Here is a 13525-nt window from a genome sequence, read left to right as displayed (position 1 = left end):
TTTTGAGACAGGGTCTCTCTATGTAGTTGAGACTGACCAGGAACTCACCATGTAGCCCAGGCCGGTCTCGAACTCACAGTGATCCTCCTGCCTCAGCCTCCCGAGTGCTGGGATTACAGGCATGTGCTACCACGCCTGGTTTATAATTTTTTTTTTTTGAGCCAGTGTCTCACTATGTAGTTCAGGCTGCCCTTGAACTCACTATGTAGTCCATGCTGGCCTCAAACTCACATCCATCCTCTTGTGTCAGCCTCCCCAGTGCTAGGTTTAGGGGCATGCACCCCTACACCTGGCTAAGTTGCTTATTTTTGATTTGGTCCTTTATTTGGGGTGGTCTAGACTTTTTTGAGTTCTTTGTATATTCTAGTTGTTAGTCCTATACAAGGAATAGCTGGCAAAGGTATTTCCCCCTTCTGTAGGTTGTCTTTTCAATCTGTTGGTTGTTTTCTTTGATGTACAGAAGTTTTAAAATTTGATATGATCCCATTTGTTGATTTTTTTTTTTTTTCCCCTCTAATACCAGGGATTGAACTGAGGACCTTGTGCTTGCAAGGCAGGTGCGGTGCCACTGAGCTAAATCTCTGGCCCTTCATTTCTTGATTCCTACTGTTATTTCTTGTAAAATTAGGGTTCTGTTAAAAAAAAAAAGTCCTTGCTTATGCTTATGACTTCAAGAGTTTTACCTGTTTTATTGTTCAGCAAATTGTTTCTGTTTTACTATTTCAGGTCTTTGGTCCATTTTGATTTTAGTTTAGTTCATGCTAAGAGATACGTATCTAGTTTCAATCTTCTGTATGTGTATAGCCAGTTTTCCTAATAACATTTGTTAAAAAGGCTATCTTTCCTCCAGCATATGTTTTGGTCCCTTTGTCCAAGGTTAGGTTGTTGAATGCATCTGTATCCTCTGTCCTTTTCCATTGATTCACTTGTCTGCCTTTGTGCTGGTACTCAATTTTGAAACAAGTGTTTTTGAAGCAAATTTGCTCTTATATTTGTTGTTACATAAAAACCCTAAAGTAATTCTGAATTATTTTTATATTTTTAGTTAATAAGTGTGTAGTAGGAAAATAGATAGGTAGAGAATGCTTTTACATTTATACTTTTCTTTCTCAGGAATTCTTTGTTGCTTTGCGCCTTGTGGCATGTGCCCAGAATGGACTGGAAGTTTCACTGAATAGCTTGAACCTGGCCGTTCCTCCACCAAGATTTGTAAGAAATGCTTTTGGATGTGAATTGTACTTTAATTTTTTAAAAAATGATGCCACATGTTTTGAAATTAAAATTAATGTTTTAAAAAAATTTCTCCCTTTAACCTCTGTGACTCAGCTGCATGGTTTTCTTTGTGTCTAATACCATCATTAGCTTGTATTTTTTTAGAGTTATTATATGTGTATATCGAGAAATGTAAGTGTTTTCCTCATTTTCTGTTAATTGTAGCACACTGTACAGATTTCATACCATTTTAAAATAATGTAGTAAGCTGGGTGTGGTGGTGCATTCCTGTAATCCCAGCACTTGAGATGCTGAGGCAGGAGGATTGCTGTGAATTCAAGGCCAGCCTAGGTTACATAGTGAGTTCAAGGCCTACCTAAACTCTATAGTGAGATCCTGTCTCAAAAAACAAAAAAGTAGTATGGTGTAGAGATCTTTACATATCCTGTCATAAAACCTTCCTCTTGTTTTTTTTTTTTTTTTAGCCTTCCTTGTTTTTAATGATTGCCTTGTATTTCTTTGTTTATATTTATCATAATTTAACTTTCTATTGATAACCTTTGATTGCTTCTAATTTTTTATTACAAAATACTATAATGAATAATAGCCTTATTCATATGTCATTTTGCATATGTAAGAATATGTTTATATGTATAGTCCCCAGAAGTGGAGTAGATGTTTCAAAAGTTTTTGCCTTGGTAACTTGCATGTATATTGTCATCTTGCCTTCCCTTGTGGTGTACTGGTTCACGTTTCTGCCAACATTCAGTTGAAATGCCTGTTTCTTCTCACTTTGGTAGTATTCTTTTGCCAAATTTTTAGGTCCTTGTCAATGTGACAGCTGGTATGTAATTATGATTTGCTCTTTTGATTTTATTGAGTGATGTTGAATAGCTTTTCTTATGCTTAGGATCCATTTATATTGCTTTTTATGTGAATGTGTAATGATAGCTTGTGCCTATTTTGGGGTTATTTCCATACATATATTGGTTTCTTTCTGTATTTTTCTGTTCTTCATCATTGACCTGTGTATCCATGTACTGGTTCTACATTGTTTTAATTATTATTTGGTAAATGTTTGTATGTGATAGGGCTGGTCCACCCTTCCCCACTCTTTTTCTCAGAAATTCAGTGGCTCTTGATTTTTGTTTTTGTTTGTTTGTTTGTATATTGTGGTGCTGATGATCAACCTAGGGTCTTGCACATGCCAGACAAGTGCTGTACCATTGGGCTACACCCCCACTCCTTTGTGTTTGCTTTTAAACTTTTTATTTTAGAACTTAATTATTTAATAAAAGTCGGCACAGTGGCATATGCCTGTAGTTTTAGCTGCTTAGGCGGAGGCAGGGGCATCACAAATTCAAGGCCATCCTGGGCAACTTTATGAGACCCTGTCTGTATATGAAAAGGGCTGGGATATAACTTGGTGATAGAGTTCTTGGCTGGTGTGCATGAAGCCTTAGATTCAGTTGCCAATACTGGGAAAAAATTTTAAATTTCAGAAATATCTGCAATTCTGTGTTTAGACTTGCTATTAGAGGGCTACTAAGGGGGATTTGTTTTCTAGCTATATTATTAAAAGATTTTTCAAATATATTCATTTGTTTAGTCAGATAAATGTAATAACTTAGGCATACTGTTAATAGGCGTACTTGTAACTTGTAATTTAGATTGTTTTCCCAGCCTGTTTTTCTTAAATAACATTGGGGAAAAAAATCATCAGTTAATAAGGACTCTAAATGTTTTTATTACACTGGGTGTGGTAGTATATACCTATAATCCGAGTACTTGGAAGCCTGAGGCAAGAAGATCCTATGTTGGAGGCCAGCCTGGCCTATGTAGTGCGAAGTTGTCTCAGAAGAAACAAACAAACAAACAAACAAACACAAAGAAACCAAATCAGCATTTTTGTTAACTTTCTGAGAGCCTTATCTTAATCTTAATTGTATTAAGATTTCTTGTGTCATACTTAAAATATTTTAGTTAGTGCTCTTCAGTGATTTATGTGGCTATATGAAAATGTGTTTTTTGTTTTGTTTTTTGGTACTGGGAATCAAACTTAGGACCTTGGCTTGTGAGCAGGCATGGGACCACTGAGCTAAATCCCCAGCCCTATGAAAATGTTTTTGTTTCAGCAGAAAATAGATGGCCTAGTTTGTGTAAAATGGTGTTGTGAGGACACTGAGATCCTGCATTTTGTATGCATACATTTAAATCACGAGACCATTTTGTCTTTATTGCTTAATGGTGTGAGGATTTCAACAATTTATGTACTATTTACTTTTTAGCATGATTCCAGTAGTCCCTTGCTAACCAGTGGAACTTCTGCAGCTGAGCTCCCATGGGCTGTAAAAGTAAGTAAACTTTTGTAACTATTAATTTCTTGCCCTTCTTTGCTTCTTACTCACCTATATATCCTCTCCTGCTACTTCTGAAATATATTGCAATTTACCTTATGGACACTGAACAGAGTCACTTCAAAATTATTATTTACTCATTTTGATTGAAATGAAATGTTTCTTGAATGTTAGTTTACATGTTGTCTGTTCTTTGAGAATTTGTCTTTTAAACTGGAGCTAAATTTGTTTTGCCATTATTAAAATTGTCATTTAAATTTTTTTATATTATAGTCTGAAGATAAGGCCAAATATGATGCAATTTTTGATAGCTTAAGCCCAGTGAATGGATTTTTGTCTGGTGATCAAGTGAAACCAGTATTGCTCAACTCTAAATTACCTGTGGAAATTCTTGGAAGAGTAAGATATTAAGTTTTTAATTTAATTTTTATGTATTTTAGTTTGTATCTACCCGGGGACCTAATATATATATATATGCTTATTGTAAAATATATAAATCTTGTTTTAAAATTGTTATTATATAACTTAATGTGTTCTTAATAAATAAAGTTATTCCCAATTTATTTCTGGTTTTGGTTATTCCCTCTATACTGAGTGGTTGAAGTTAGTTATACATGTGAGCCCCTAAGCAGGTCCTCATTTCTTTGTGCTATACACTTTGAACTCTCAGTTGCTTGATAATTCGTAGAGACCATCAGTATTTTATGTCTGCCACTTTACTCCATGCATTCTAGGGTTCAGTTGTAAGGAATAATTTCATCTCTGAAATTATAAATTCTGCTAAGTTGAACTTCCTGTCTTTCTGACTCTTTTTCATAGATGCCTGAAAGTCTTTAATTCTTTAGCTTCACTGATACCTTTAAATCTCAGACTCATTTGTTTTTTCTTTCTTTTTAACAAATGTACTCTTTACTTGTGTTAATTATATTTACATTGTTATGCAGCCATTACTATCTATCTGTATAACTTTTCATCTTGTAGAATTCAAGCTCTATTCCCCCTATCTTCTTTTGGGAGGGGGCCAGTTCTGGGAACTGAACCCAGAGCCTTGTATATGCTAGGTAAGCATTCTACTACTGAGTCACATCCCTGGCACTTTCCCTGTCTATTGAAATTACTTTTGTCCTCCTCCAACTTGGGATTTTTTGGCTCATATTTTTATATCTTCATCCATATCTCTCCTTGCCACGTTGTTCTTCCTTCTCTTTTGCCTGATAGTCATAAATTCTGCTGTCTAACTTGAATTTCCCATCTTTTTAGATCTTTTTTCATACTTCCTTACAAGATTTTTGTTCTTTAATTTCACTAAGAAGTTTTTTACTTTACTAAAAATCTTTTGTGTGTGTGTGTGTGTGTGTGTGTGTGTGTGAGAGAGAGAGAGAGAGAGAGAGAGAGAGAGAGAGAGAGAGAGAGAGAGAGAGATGGTGCCTGGGTATTGAACCCAGGGCCTTGTGCATGAGAAGATATAGCTAGCCACACCCTACCCTACTATAGCCACACCCTTGCCCCTGAAAATCCAAATCTGCATGAATTTGATTGTGTGTTTTCTCATCTATTGCATATAGACCACTGAGAAGCCTAGTAAGAATGGGGTCATTCATGGTTACTAACTTCAACTGGTCATCTCCCTTCTGTGTGCCACTCTTGTGCTGTTCCCAAAGTGGTTCCTCTTCACTCTCTTCCTATTTCAGCCTTTATCTATTCTCTTTAGATCACCAGCCCTTCAATTTTCTACTTAATCAGAATCTGTAGAGTTAAATCCTAACTACTTTTTAGTTTTATGACTTGGGGCAAATTATTAGAAAACCATATCTCAGCTTTCCTATGTTTTAAAGCAGGCACAATTTCTAGTTATAAGGTTGTAAAAATTGAGTGTGGTAATGTTTATAATGTACTTAATACAGTACTTAATTACATGCTACTTGGCTGCTAGTTGCTATGGTGATGATGGTACAGATAACTACATTACCATTAGTACTAATACTACTACTATTGGATCAATGTAATATAGATTAGGTGCTCGATAATTACTGATTTAAAATGCATGTTCTAGTATTGTGCCCCACTAATTATTTCTCCTCACTGTGGTGTTATATTTCTAAACTGTAAATAATCTTGTCATTTTATTACTTAAAATTAACCATTTACTAGCTTCCCTTGCAATTAAGATAAAGTCCAAATTCTTTTTAAGGCATTTAAGGACAAGATACTTGCTTATTTTTACTCATATCTCACCAGTGTACTTTTTCTCTCTGCCCCCAAGTAATACATGAAATGAAAGAACATTAATCATTCTTCTCTTTTTAAGGTTTGGGAGTTGAGTGATATTGACCATGATGGAATGCTTGACAGAGATGAATTTGCAGTTGTAAGTAACCTAATGTTCTAAAAATATGAAACATCTTAGTGGTTTTATTATGTGAAAACTTCCCCTTTTGATTCATCTTTGAAGGAAAACTGTATATCAATTTATTGGTATGAACATTTTTTAGTAGAATTTGTAGATTGTTAGCAAATATTTTAAAATAAATGAATAACAGAAAATGGGTGTTTTGCCATCCTTGTTTCTTTCTGCTTGTTTGTTTGGTTTTTTTTTTTTTTGGTACTGGGGATTGAATTTGGGACTTTGCGCTTTCAAGGCCAGTGGTGGAACCACTGAGCTAAATCTCTGGCCTTTGTTTTTGTTTTTTCCCCATTAAGTTTATTGGTACATTTAAAGCAAACAGTACAGTTACATTTTTCATTGGGATCTTATGCCTTTACGTGATATGTCTATGTCTTGGTTTTTGTTTTTTTTCCCCATATCCTTGCCCTCCCTTCATCCCCTTTACCACTTCCCTATTTACAAAGGCTTAGTTTACATTTTTTCCTTTTCTAATATTTTTTCTTTTTCCTTATTTCCTTTCCCCATTTACTTCCTATTTCACTTTCTCAGTTATACCATTTGAACCTTATCTACACTTTTAGTTTTTCACATTAGAAAAACTATTCACAATTTACTAGTGTGTCCTATTTATTTTACTTGAGAGTATAGCCTCAATGTGCAACCATTTAGCTATAAATGTTTCTAGTTTCTCATTCTTTATGGCTGAGTAGTACTCCATTTTATAGAAAAACCACATCTTCTTTATCCAGTTTCCAGTTGATGGAAATTTGGCTTGTTTCCAAGTTATAGCTATTACAAACTCCACTGCTATAAATATGGGTGTACATATATCACTGTGGTATGATTCTTTTCGAAAGATAACCAGCAGAAGAATAGCTGGGTCAAATGGAATCTCTAATCCTAGTTCTTTGAGGTATCTTCATATTGATTTCCACAGTGGTTGCACCATTTGTTTGTTTTTTGTGAGGCAGGACTCACTGTGTAGTTCAGGCTGGTCTTGAACTCACTATGTTGCATAGGCATTGGTCCTACTGCCTCAGCCTTCTGAGTGCTGACATTACAGGTGTGCACCACCAGGCCTGGCTTCCATCTCATTTGACTTTAAGGTACAAAGGAGTATATTTTTTGATTAATGTTCTGCAAAGATGGTGAGTGGCATTGTCTTTTGTATCCCAACTTGATTGGATACCTCAGTACCTGCCTTTGCTTTGGAGTAATGTTGCTTCAGCTTTATCCTTCAGTTTTCACATATCTTTCATTGAAAGGAAGCATGAATAGCAGTTTAGTTCATCTCATGAAGACAGACAGATTTTGACATCGTATCTAATTGTTTGAAAGACCCATCTGAAAACATGTTATTTTAGTAAATTGCAGTAAGATATTCATGTTTTCCTTAAAGGTTAGGTAAAACTCTGTTGTAAACTCATTCACAATAAGTCTGTGATCCCCTTTTACTTTTTAAATTGATTTTTAAAATTCATATTAATTTTACGGAATATTGGGTTTCACTGTGGCATTGCCCTACATGCACATTTTGATTATGCCTGTGCCCCATCACCCTCCCTTATACGCATGCCCCTTGCCCTTGTGTGCTCTTATTTGGAAATTAGTTTGTTCAGACTTTTCAGGCTCTTTATTTTGCTAAGGAGTTGTCTTTGTTTTGCTTTTAATTTTTGTGATACTTCAGATCAAATGCATAGGTACTACCACTGATCTACCAGCCCTTTAACATTTTTTTGAAAAAGTCTTGGCAGAGTTGCCCAGGCTTGCATCCAACTGGTGATCCTTCTGCCCAGCCTCCTAAGTAGCTGAGATTACAAGTGTGTGCCACCTTTTCTGGCAAGACTTTACCATTTTTATTTCTGTTCACATGACTTTTTTTTTTTTTGGTACTGGGGATCAAACTCAAGCTCTTGCACTTGTGAGGTAGGCGGTGGAACCACTGAACCAAATCCCTGGCCTGGAATTAGCTTTTTGATTTATTGATTCTTTGTAATTTTTTTTCAATTTCATTAGTTTCTTCTTGGATCATTATATAATTTCCTTGTGCTAGCTTTAGATTTGGATCGTTACTGTTTTTTAGGAACTTTAGGTGCATCATTATGTTATTTATTTGGGCTCACTCTTTTTCTTATGTGGGTATTCATAGTCATAAATTTCCCTTTTAGGACTGCTTTTATTGTATCTCTATACTGTGTGGCACTGATGTTTGATTCTAGGAATAAATTTTTTTTTTCCAATAAGTTTATTGGTACATTTTAGGTATACAGTACAGTTACATTCATCATTGGGAACTTGTACCTTTACGATGTATCTTTTGTGTGGCACTGATGTTTGATTCTAGGAATAAATTTTTTTTTTCCAATAAGTTTATTGGTACATTTTAGGTATACAGTACAGTTACATTCATCATTGGGAACTTGTACCTTTACATGATGTATCTTGGTTCTTATTTTTTCCCCATTTCCCTGCCTTCCCTTCAACCCATCCACCTCTAGGAACTAGGATTTCTTTTGTGACCCATTTATTATTCAAGAGTATATTGTTTAATCCTCATTTGTTTGCATAATTTCTATGGTTTTTTTGCTATTGATTTTATGTTTCATTATACTATGAACTGATAATATATGTGGGATAATTTCAGTTCTTTTGTATTTATTTTAACATTTTCCCCCCTTTTGAGACAGTCTTACTGTTTAGTTCAGGCTGGCTGGAACTCACAGGAGTCCTTTTGCCTCAGCCTCCCAAGCACTGGGATTACAGGCATGAGCCACCATACCTGACTTTCAGTATGCTTTATGGACTAGGATATGGTCTATTTTGGAGAAAGTTCTGTATGCTACTGAGAAGAATGTGTATTCTGTTGTTGGGTGGACGACTCTGTAGATATCTCAAGTCCATTTGTTTGAAGGGATGGTTCAACTGATACTTTGTTGATATTTTTTCTAGTTGATGTGTTTGTGATAGTGGGATATTGAGGTTCCCCACTATAATTGTGTTGACGTTTATCTGATCTTTTTTATATCCAGTAATGTCTGTTTTATGAAATTTGGCATGCCAGTATTTGGCGCATATGTATTTATAATTGTTATCTCTTCCCTTTGAATTGTTCTCTTAACCAATATGTAGTGACCTTCTTGCCCTCTTCTGATCAGTTTTGAAGTCTACTTTGTCTGAAAGTAGAATAGCTGTTCTTACACGCTTTCAGGCTTTTGTTGCATTGTTTTCTATCCTATGATTTTAATCTGTGAATTTCTTTTTGGATTAGATGTGTTTCCCATATGGAGAATACTGTTGGATTTTGTATTTGATCAAGTCTGCCAAATTCTTATCTTTTGATTCAGGAGTTCTTTCTGTTTTTCTTTTCATTTTTTCATGTTGTAGATTGAGCATCAAAGAGTAGACTTTTTGCTTGTATGAAGATCTTTTTAGTTAGTGTCAGCTTTTCAGTGATGTGATCTTTGCTTTGTTTGCATTTTGGTATTCAGTTTAATAGGATCAGACCTGATTGCTGTGTTGCAAGGAGAGAATCCTTACTGATTATATATCATTATCATCAACAGCTCTAACCATATATTAATATGTTCATTGAAACTTTTTAATCGTTTCACTCTTTTATCAATGCCCCATAAAGACTGTACTATACTGCTACTAGTACTAGATGTGGATGAAGGGTGGAAGGAAGAAGGAAGAGAAAAGGAAGGATAATCAGTAAGAAGTGAATGAGAGAAGAAAAATATCAATAAATGAGAAACAACAGGAGATCTTAGTCTGTTGTAATGTTTTTGTGATTTTTTTATACTTACATTTCCTCTGTCCCAAAGTCCTACCACCTCTGTTAGTTTGGAGAAAAGAAGGAGCAATATATTTGCCTCAGTTCTCTAGAAACAAACTCTAGTAAAGTTGATGACATGTAGACAAACCAGTTGTTGGCATGTACGATAGTAAAAAGCAATTACTGTTGCTGCCAACCTGCTCCATTGTTTCTTCCTGGGCCTGCCAACCTCTCCAGGCTTAGCTTATGTTTTCAGAGGCGGGTTCCTTTCCCAGGAGCCAGGGTTAGTGCTCCTGGACTCCAGCCATCCTCCTGATTCAGTCTCTCGCGTAGCTGGGACTATCGATGCATCTTGAACCCAGCTTTGTACTATTTTCCTGAATTGCAGTTACTACAAAGGGCCGAGGATTTAGCTCAGTGGTGTTGTGCCTATCTTGCCTAGTGGACTTTCTCACCCCAAAATATATTACTTTACTAATTAATCAAACCTTGACTGAACATAAGAATCACTATGTTCAATAGCTGCCTTTAAAATTCTGCCAATTTCCCCTTGGATTAAATGATACTGTTGGTTTATCTGAAAGACCCAATATAAAAATGAAGAATGTAGAAGGACAGTGCTTTGGGTCATTTCTGGTGTACATTGTCTTCTTTACTTTGGTCCAACACCACTTCCTATGGATGAAAAAAATAAGCAACAGCCATCAGATGAGTGGAAAAAGAAATGAAGAATATAAGTTTGTTTGTTTGCATGTTTGTTTTTGGAAATAATTTATTTCACCAATGAACGAAAACTTGGTTGAAATTGAATCTTTATGCTCTAGACTTTGAGACAGTGTTTCACTATGTAGTTGAGGCTGGCTTTGAACTCATTACATGTAGCTCAGGCTAGCCTTGAACTGACATCAATCCTCCTGCCTCAGCCTACAGAGTACTGGGATTACAGGTGTGCACCTCCACATTTGGTTAAAATTCTTAACACCATTTTTTTCCCTTTTCTTTTGTATCATCAGTGGCATTTTTGGTTATTTATGGTTTAATCAGAATCACGAATTAGAGATTCTAACTTGTGTATCTTCTGTTGCCATATGAACCTTTAATGAGGGACCCTTCTTTCTTTTCAAATGTAGATGCTTCTTCATATTTTCTGAAACCTAGTGGTTTAATTAAAAATTCAGAATCTAGGATGAATTTGAGGGTTTTGTGGTTTGTTTTAAGTGAATCTGTAAAAAGACCAGGCCTTGTCATGACTTGGGTATTCTGGCCACAATTTAAAATACTTGACATTTGTGAATGTTACGTGTACTTATACACAGAAATAAATTGGATTTTAAAAATCACATCTAGGGCCGGGTATTTAGCTCGGTGGTGCCCCTCCTGCCTCACAAGCTTCAGTTCCTAAATTTGATTCCTGGTACTGAAAAAAAAAAAAAAACCTCCCCCCAATCACATGTATTTCCTAGAGTATGGTTTAAGAAAAAAACGGTCAGGGGGCCGGGGATATAGCTCAGTGGTTCAGTGGCCTGCCTTGCAAGCGGCAAGGACCCGAGTTCAATCCCCAGTACCAAAAAAAAAAAAAAAACCCAAAAAACAAAAACTGTCAGTATTCTATTTATTGATGAATAATCCTATTATATTATAAAGATACTAGAAATACAGGTCTGGGGAGGTAGCTCAGAGTAAAGATCCCAGTGCCCCCTGACCCTACAGAGTTATTGAGTGATACTAATGCTGCTGATGGAAGACCATGCTTTAAGTAGCAGCCTGGGGTGAAAATACTAGGTACTTCTTGTGTTTTCCATATAGGCACTAACTTGCTCAAACTGGGCTTGAACTTGTGGGATTAGGCACTTACATTTTCCATGTATCTATAGTCACTAACTTGCCCAGGCTGGGCTTGATATTGTAGTCATCCTGCCTCTGCCTCCCAGAGTGCTGGGATTACAGGCCTGTGGTACCACCACACCCAACTCCTAGAACCAAATAGGAATGCAAATATCCAGGCCTTGCCCCAGACCTTGTTTTAGACTTACTCAGTCAAAAACTGGAGCAGGGCCCAGGAATGTATTTTAAAAGTTCTCCAGGTTATACTGAGGATCACTAAAATTTGAGTAATACTGCTTAAAAGCTTAGAGAATGAAAATTCCAGAAAAGGAAGCAACTTCTAGTAATTGACTGCAATAGTAAAACTCAAATTCCTTCTTTCCTTACCATCTTCAAGTAGATTTTAGGTTTATTTTTGATGCTTTTATTTTTAAATCATCCAAAAGGTATGCTAAACGCATTTTAGTGTCTTTCTCCAGCTGAGTAAATGCATCTGCTAGTACATTTCCATTTAAAAACGAGTTACTGAGTTTCTTTTTGCTAGTATGGCATCATTTGATTCAGATGTTTCTCCTTGTGTCAGAACTTGATTAGGATAAAGTACAGTGTAATAAGAAAGAATCACAGCCCAGCAGTACTAAAAGTATTCTATTCCCCTCTGTTTTATTTGATGAAAAGTTCTGGCGTCAGTTTTGTCAGGGAAACTATTTTCAAGACAACATGAAATTAATAACTTTCAAAAAAATGTCTATTGGTAGCAGATGTCTAGCATTGCTTTTTTGTTCCTTTTCCAGGAAATGACTCCCATCTGCATCAAGAGGGGTGCTGACCTTTTAATGTGCATACTAGTTACTTCTCTTAGCAAACTGCCAACCCAGTATTATTACATGCATTGTAATTGCTAATTAACAGACGAAGAAGCTGGTTCTCATTTGGTTAAAAGTATGTGCTAGCCAGTTTATTTTCTTTCTGGAGTTTAAAATATTTGTAGCTAGAAAGTTTATGTATTTCTAAGCCTTACATTGAATTCTTTTGAGTGGGCTGATATATGAGGAGAGAATTCTTGGTTTGGGTCAAATGGTGAAAGTTGGTCCCTGCAATACAGCAACAGAATTTCCTGAACTCAGTAGAAATGTGGATTCTTGCCCCCCAGCCTCAAAAGAATCAGCCTTAGGGACTGAAGCCAGAGTTCTGGGTATAGGGCTTTCTGGCTGTCTAGGTGATTCTGATAAAAATCTGAATACCCATGTGTTATGGTTAGCTTTTTTAGTTCTAAAGAAAAGCATGGTATTATACAATTACTTACATGTTGTTAATAATGCTAATCAAGGCTGGATAAAGCTGATCAAATCTGGCATTGTAGCCAGAAGACTGGTTTGAACTCTATAATAAGCATGCTTATTATACTGGACAAAATACTTAACCATCTCTGAGCTTCAATTTCTTCATTTGTAAAATATTAATAATCATAGAAGTCATGAGTCACAGTTACTGTATTGTCTTGGGTACTCAATAAATACTGATTTGAAGGCACCTCAAAATTGAACTTAGAAGCAGATTTGTTCTTGGGAGAATTACGATTTTCAGTAGAAGAAAGAGTATCAAGAAAAAATACACAAGCTTTCTCCTGCTGCTGCTGGAATCTTTCTAGAGATTCCAAACTGCTTTGAATAATTTCATATGCTTAAAGATAGTCATGGAAAATTTGTTCTTTTTTTAAATTCCTTTGTCTCCCCCCCCCACGGAAATCTTTCATCTTCTTAGTCTCAAAAGTGCTTTGAATCTTTTAAATGGGGAGGTTACATCCCAGGACAGTCTATAGGCCAGATGTTCCACTTTGTTCAAGTGCTTTGAGTATTTATTAATTAAAATATTTAAAAATTGGGCCGGGGATTTAGCTCATTGGTTCCGCCACCTGCCTTACAAGCACAAGGACCCGAGTTCGATCCCCAGTACCAAAAAAAAAAAAAA

At 35.9% G+C, this 13525-nt stretch overlaps 1 protein-coding gene across 1 annotated transcript in view; it reads left to right on the top strand.

Annotated features, from left to right (window-relative positions):
* LOC104852639 (epidermal growth factor receptor substrate 15-like) overlaps nt 1-13525 on the top strand; it is a 32786-nt gene that overhangs the window by 7782 nt on the left and 11479 nt on the right. Inside the window, exons 4-6 of the mRNA XM_019205383.1 lie at nt 3501-3566; nt 3843-3968; nt 5878-5937. Of these exons, the coding sequence (XP_019060928.1) occupies nt 3501-3566; nt 3843-3968; nt 5878-5937 (252 nt within the window). The remainder of the gene's footprint in view (nt 1-3500; nt 3567-3842; nt 3969-5877; nt 5938-13525) is intronic.

This window comes from Fukomys damarensis, unplaced genomic scaffold (genome assembly GCF_012274545.1).
Source record: "Fukomys damarensis isolate Sample0158 unplaced genomic scaffold, DMR_v1.0_HiC HiC_scaffold_23, whole genome shotgun sequence".
NCBI lineage: Eukaryota > Metazoa > Chordata > Mammalia > Rodentia > Bathyergidae > Fukomys > Fukomys damarensis.
Note: the sequence above shows the minus strand (reverse complement) of the source record. Positions and strands in the feature narration are given on the sequence as shown.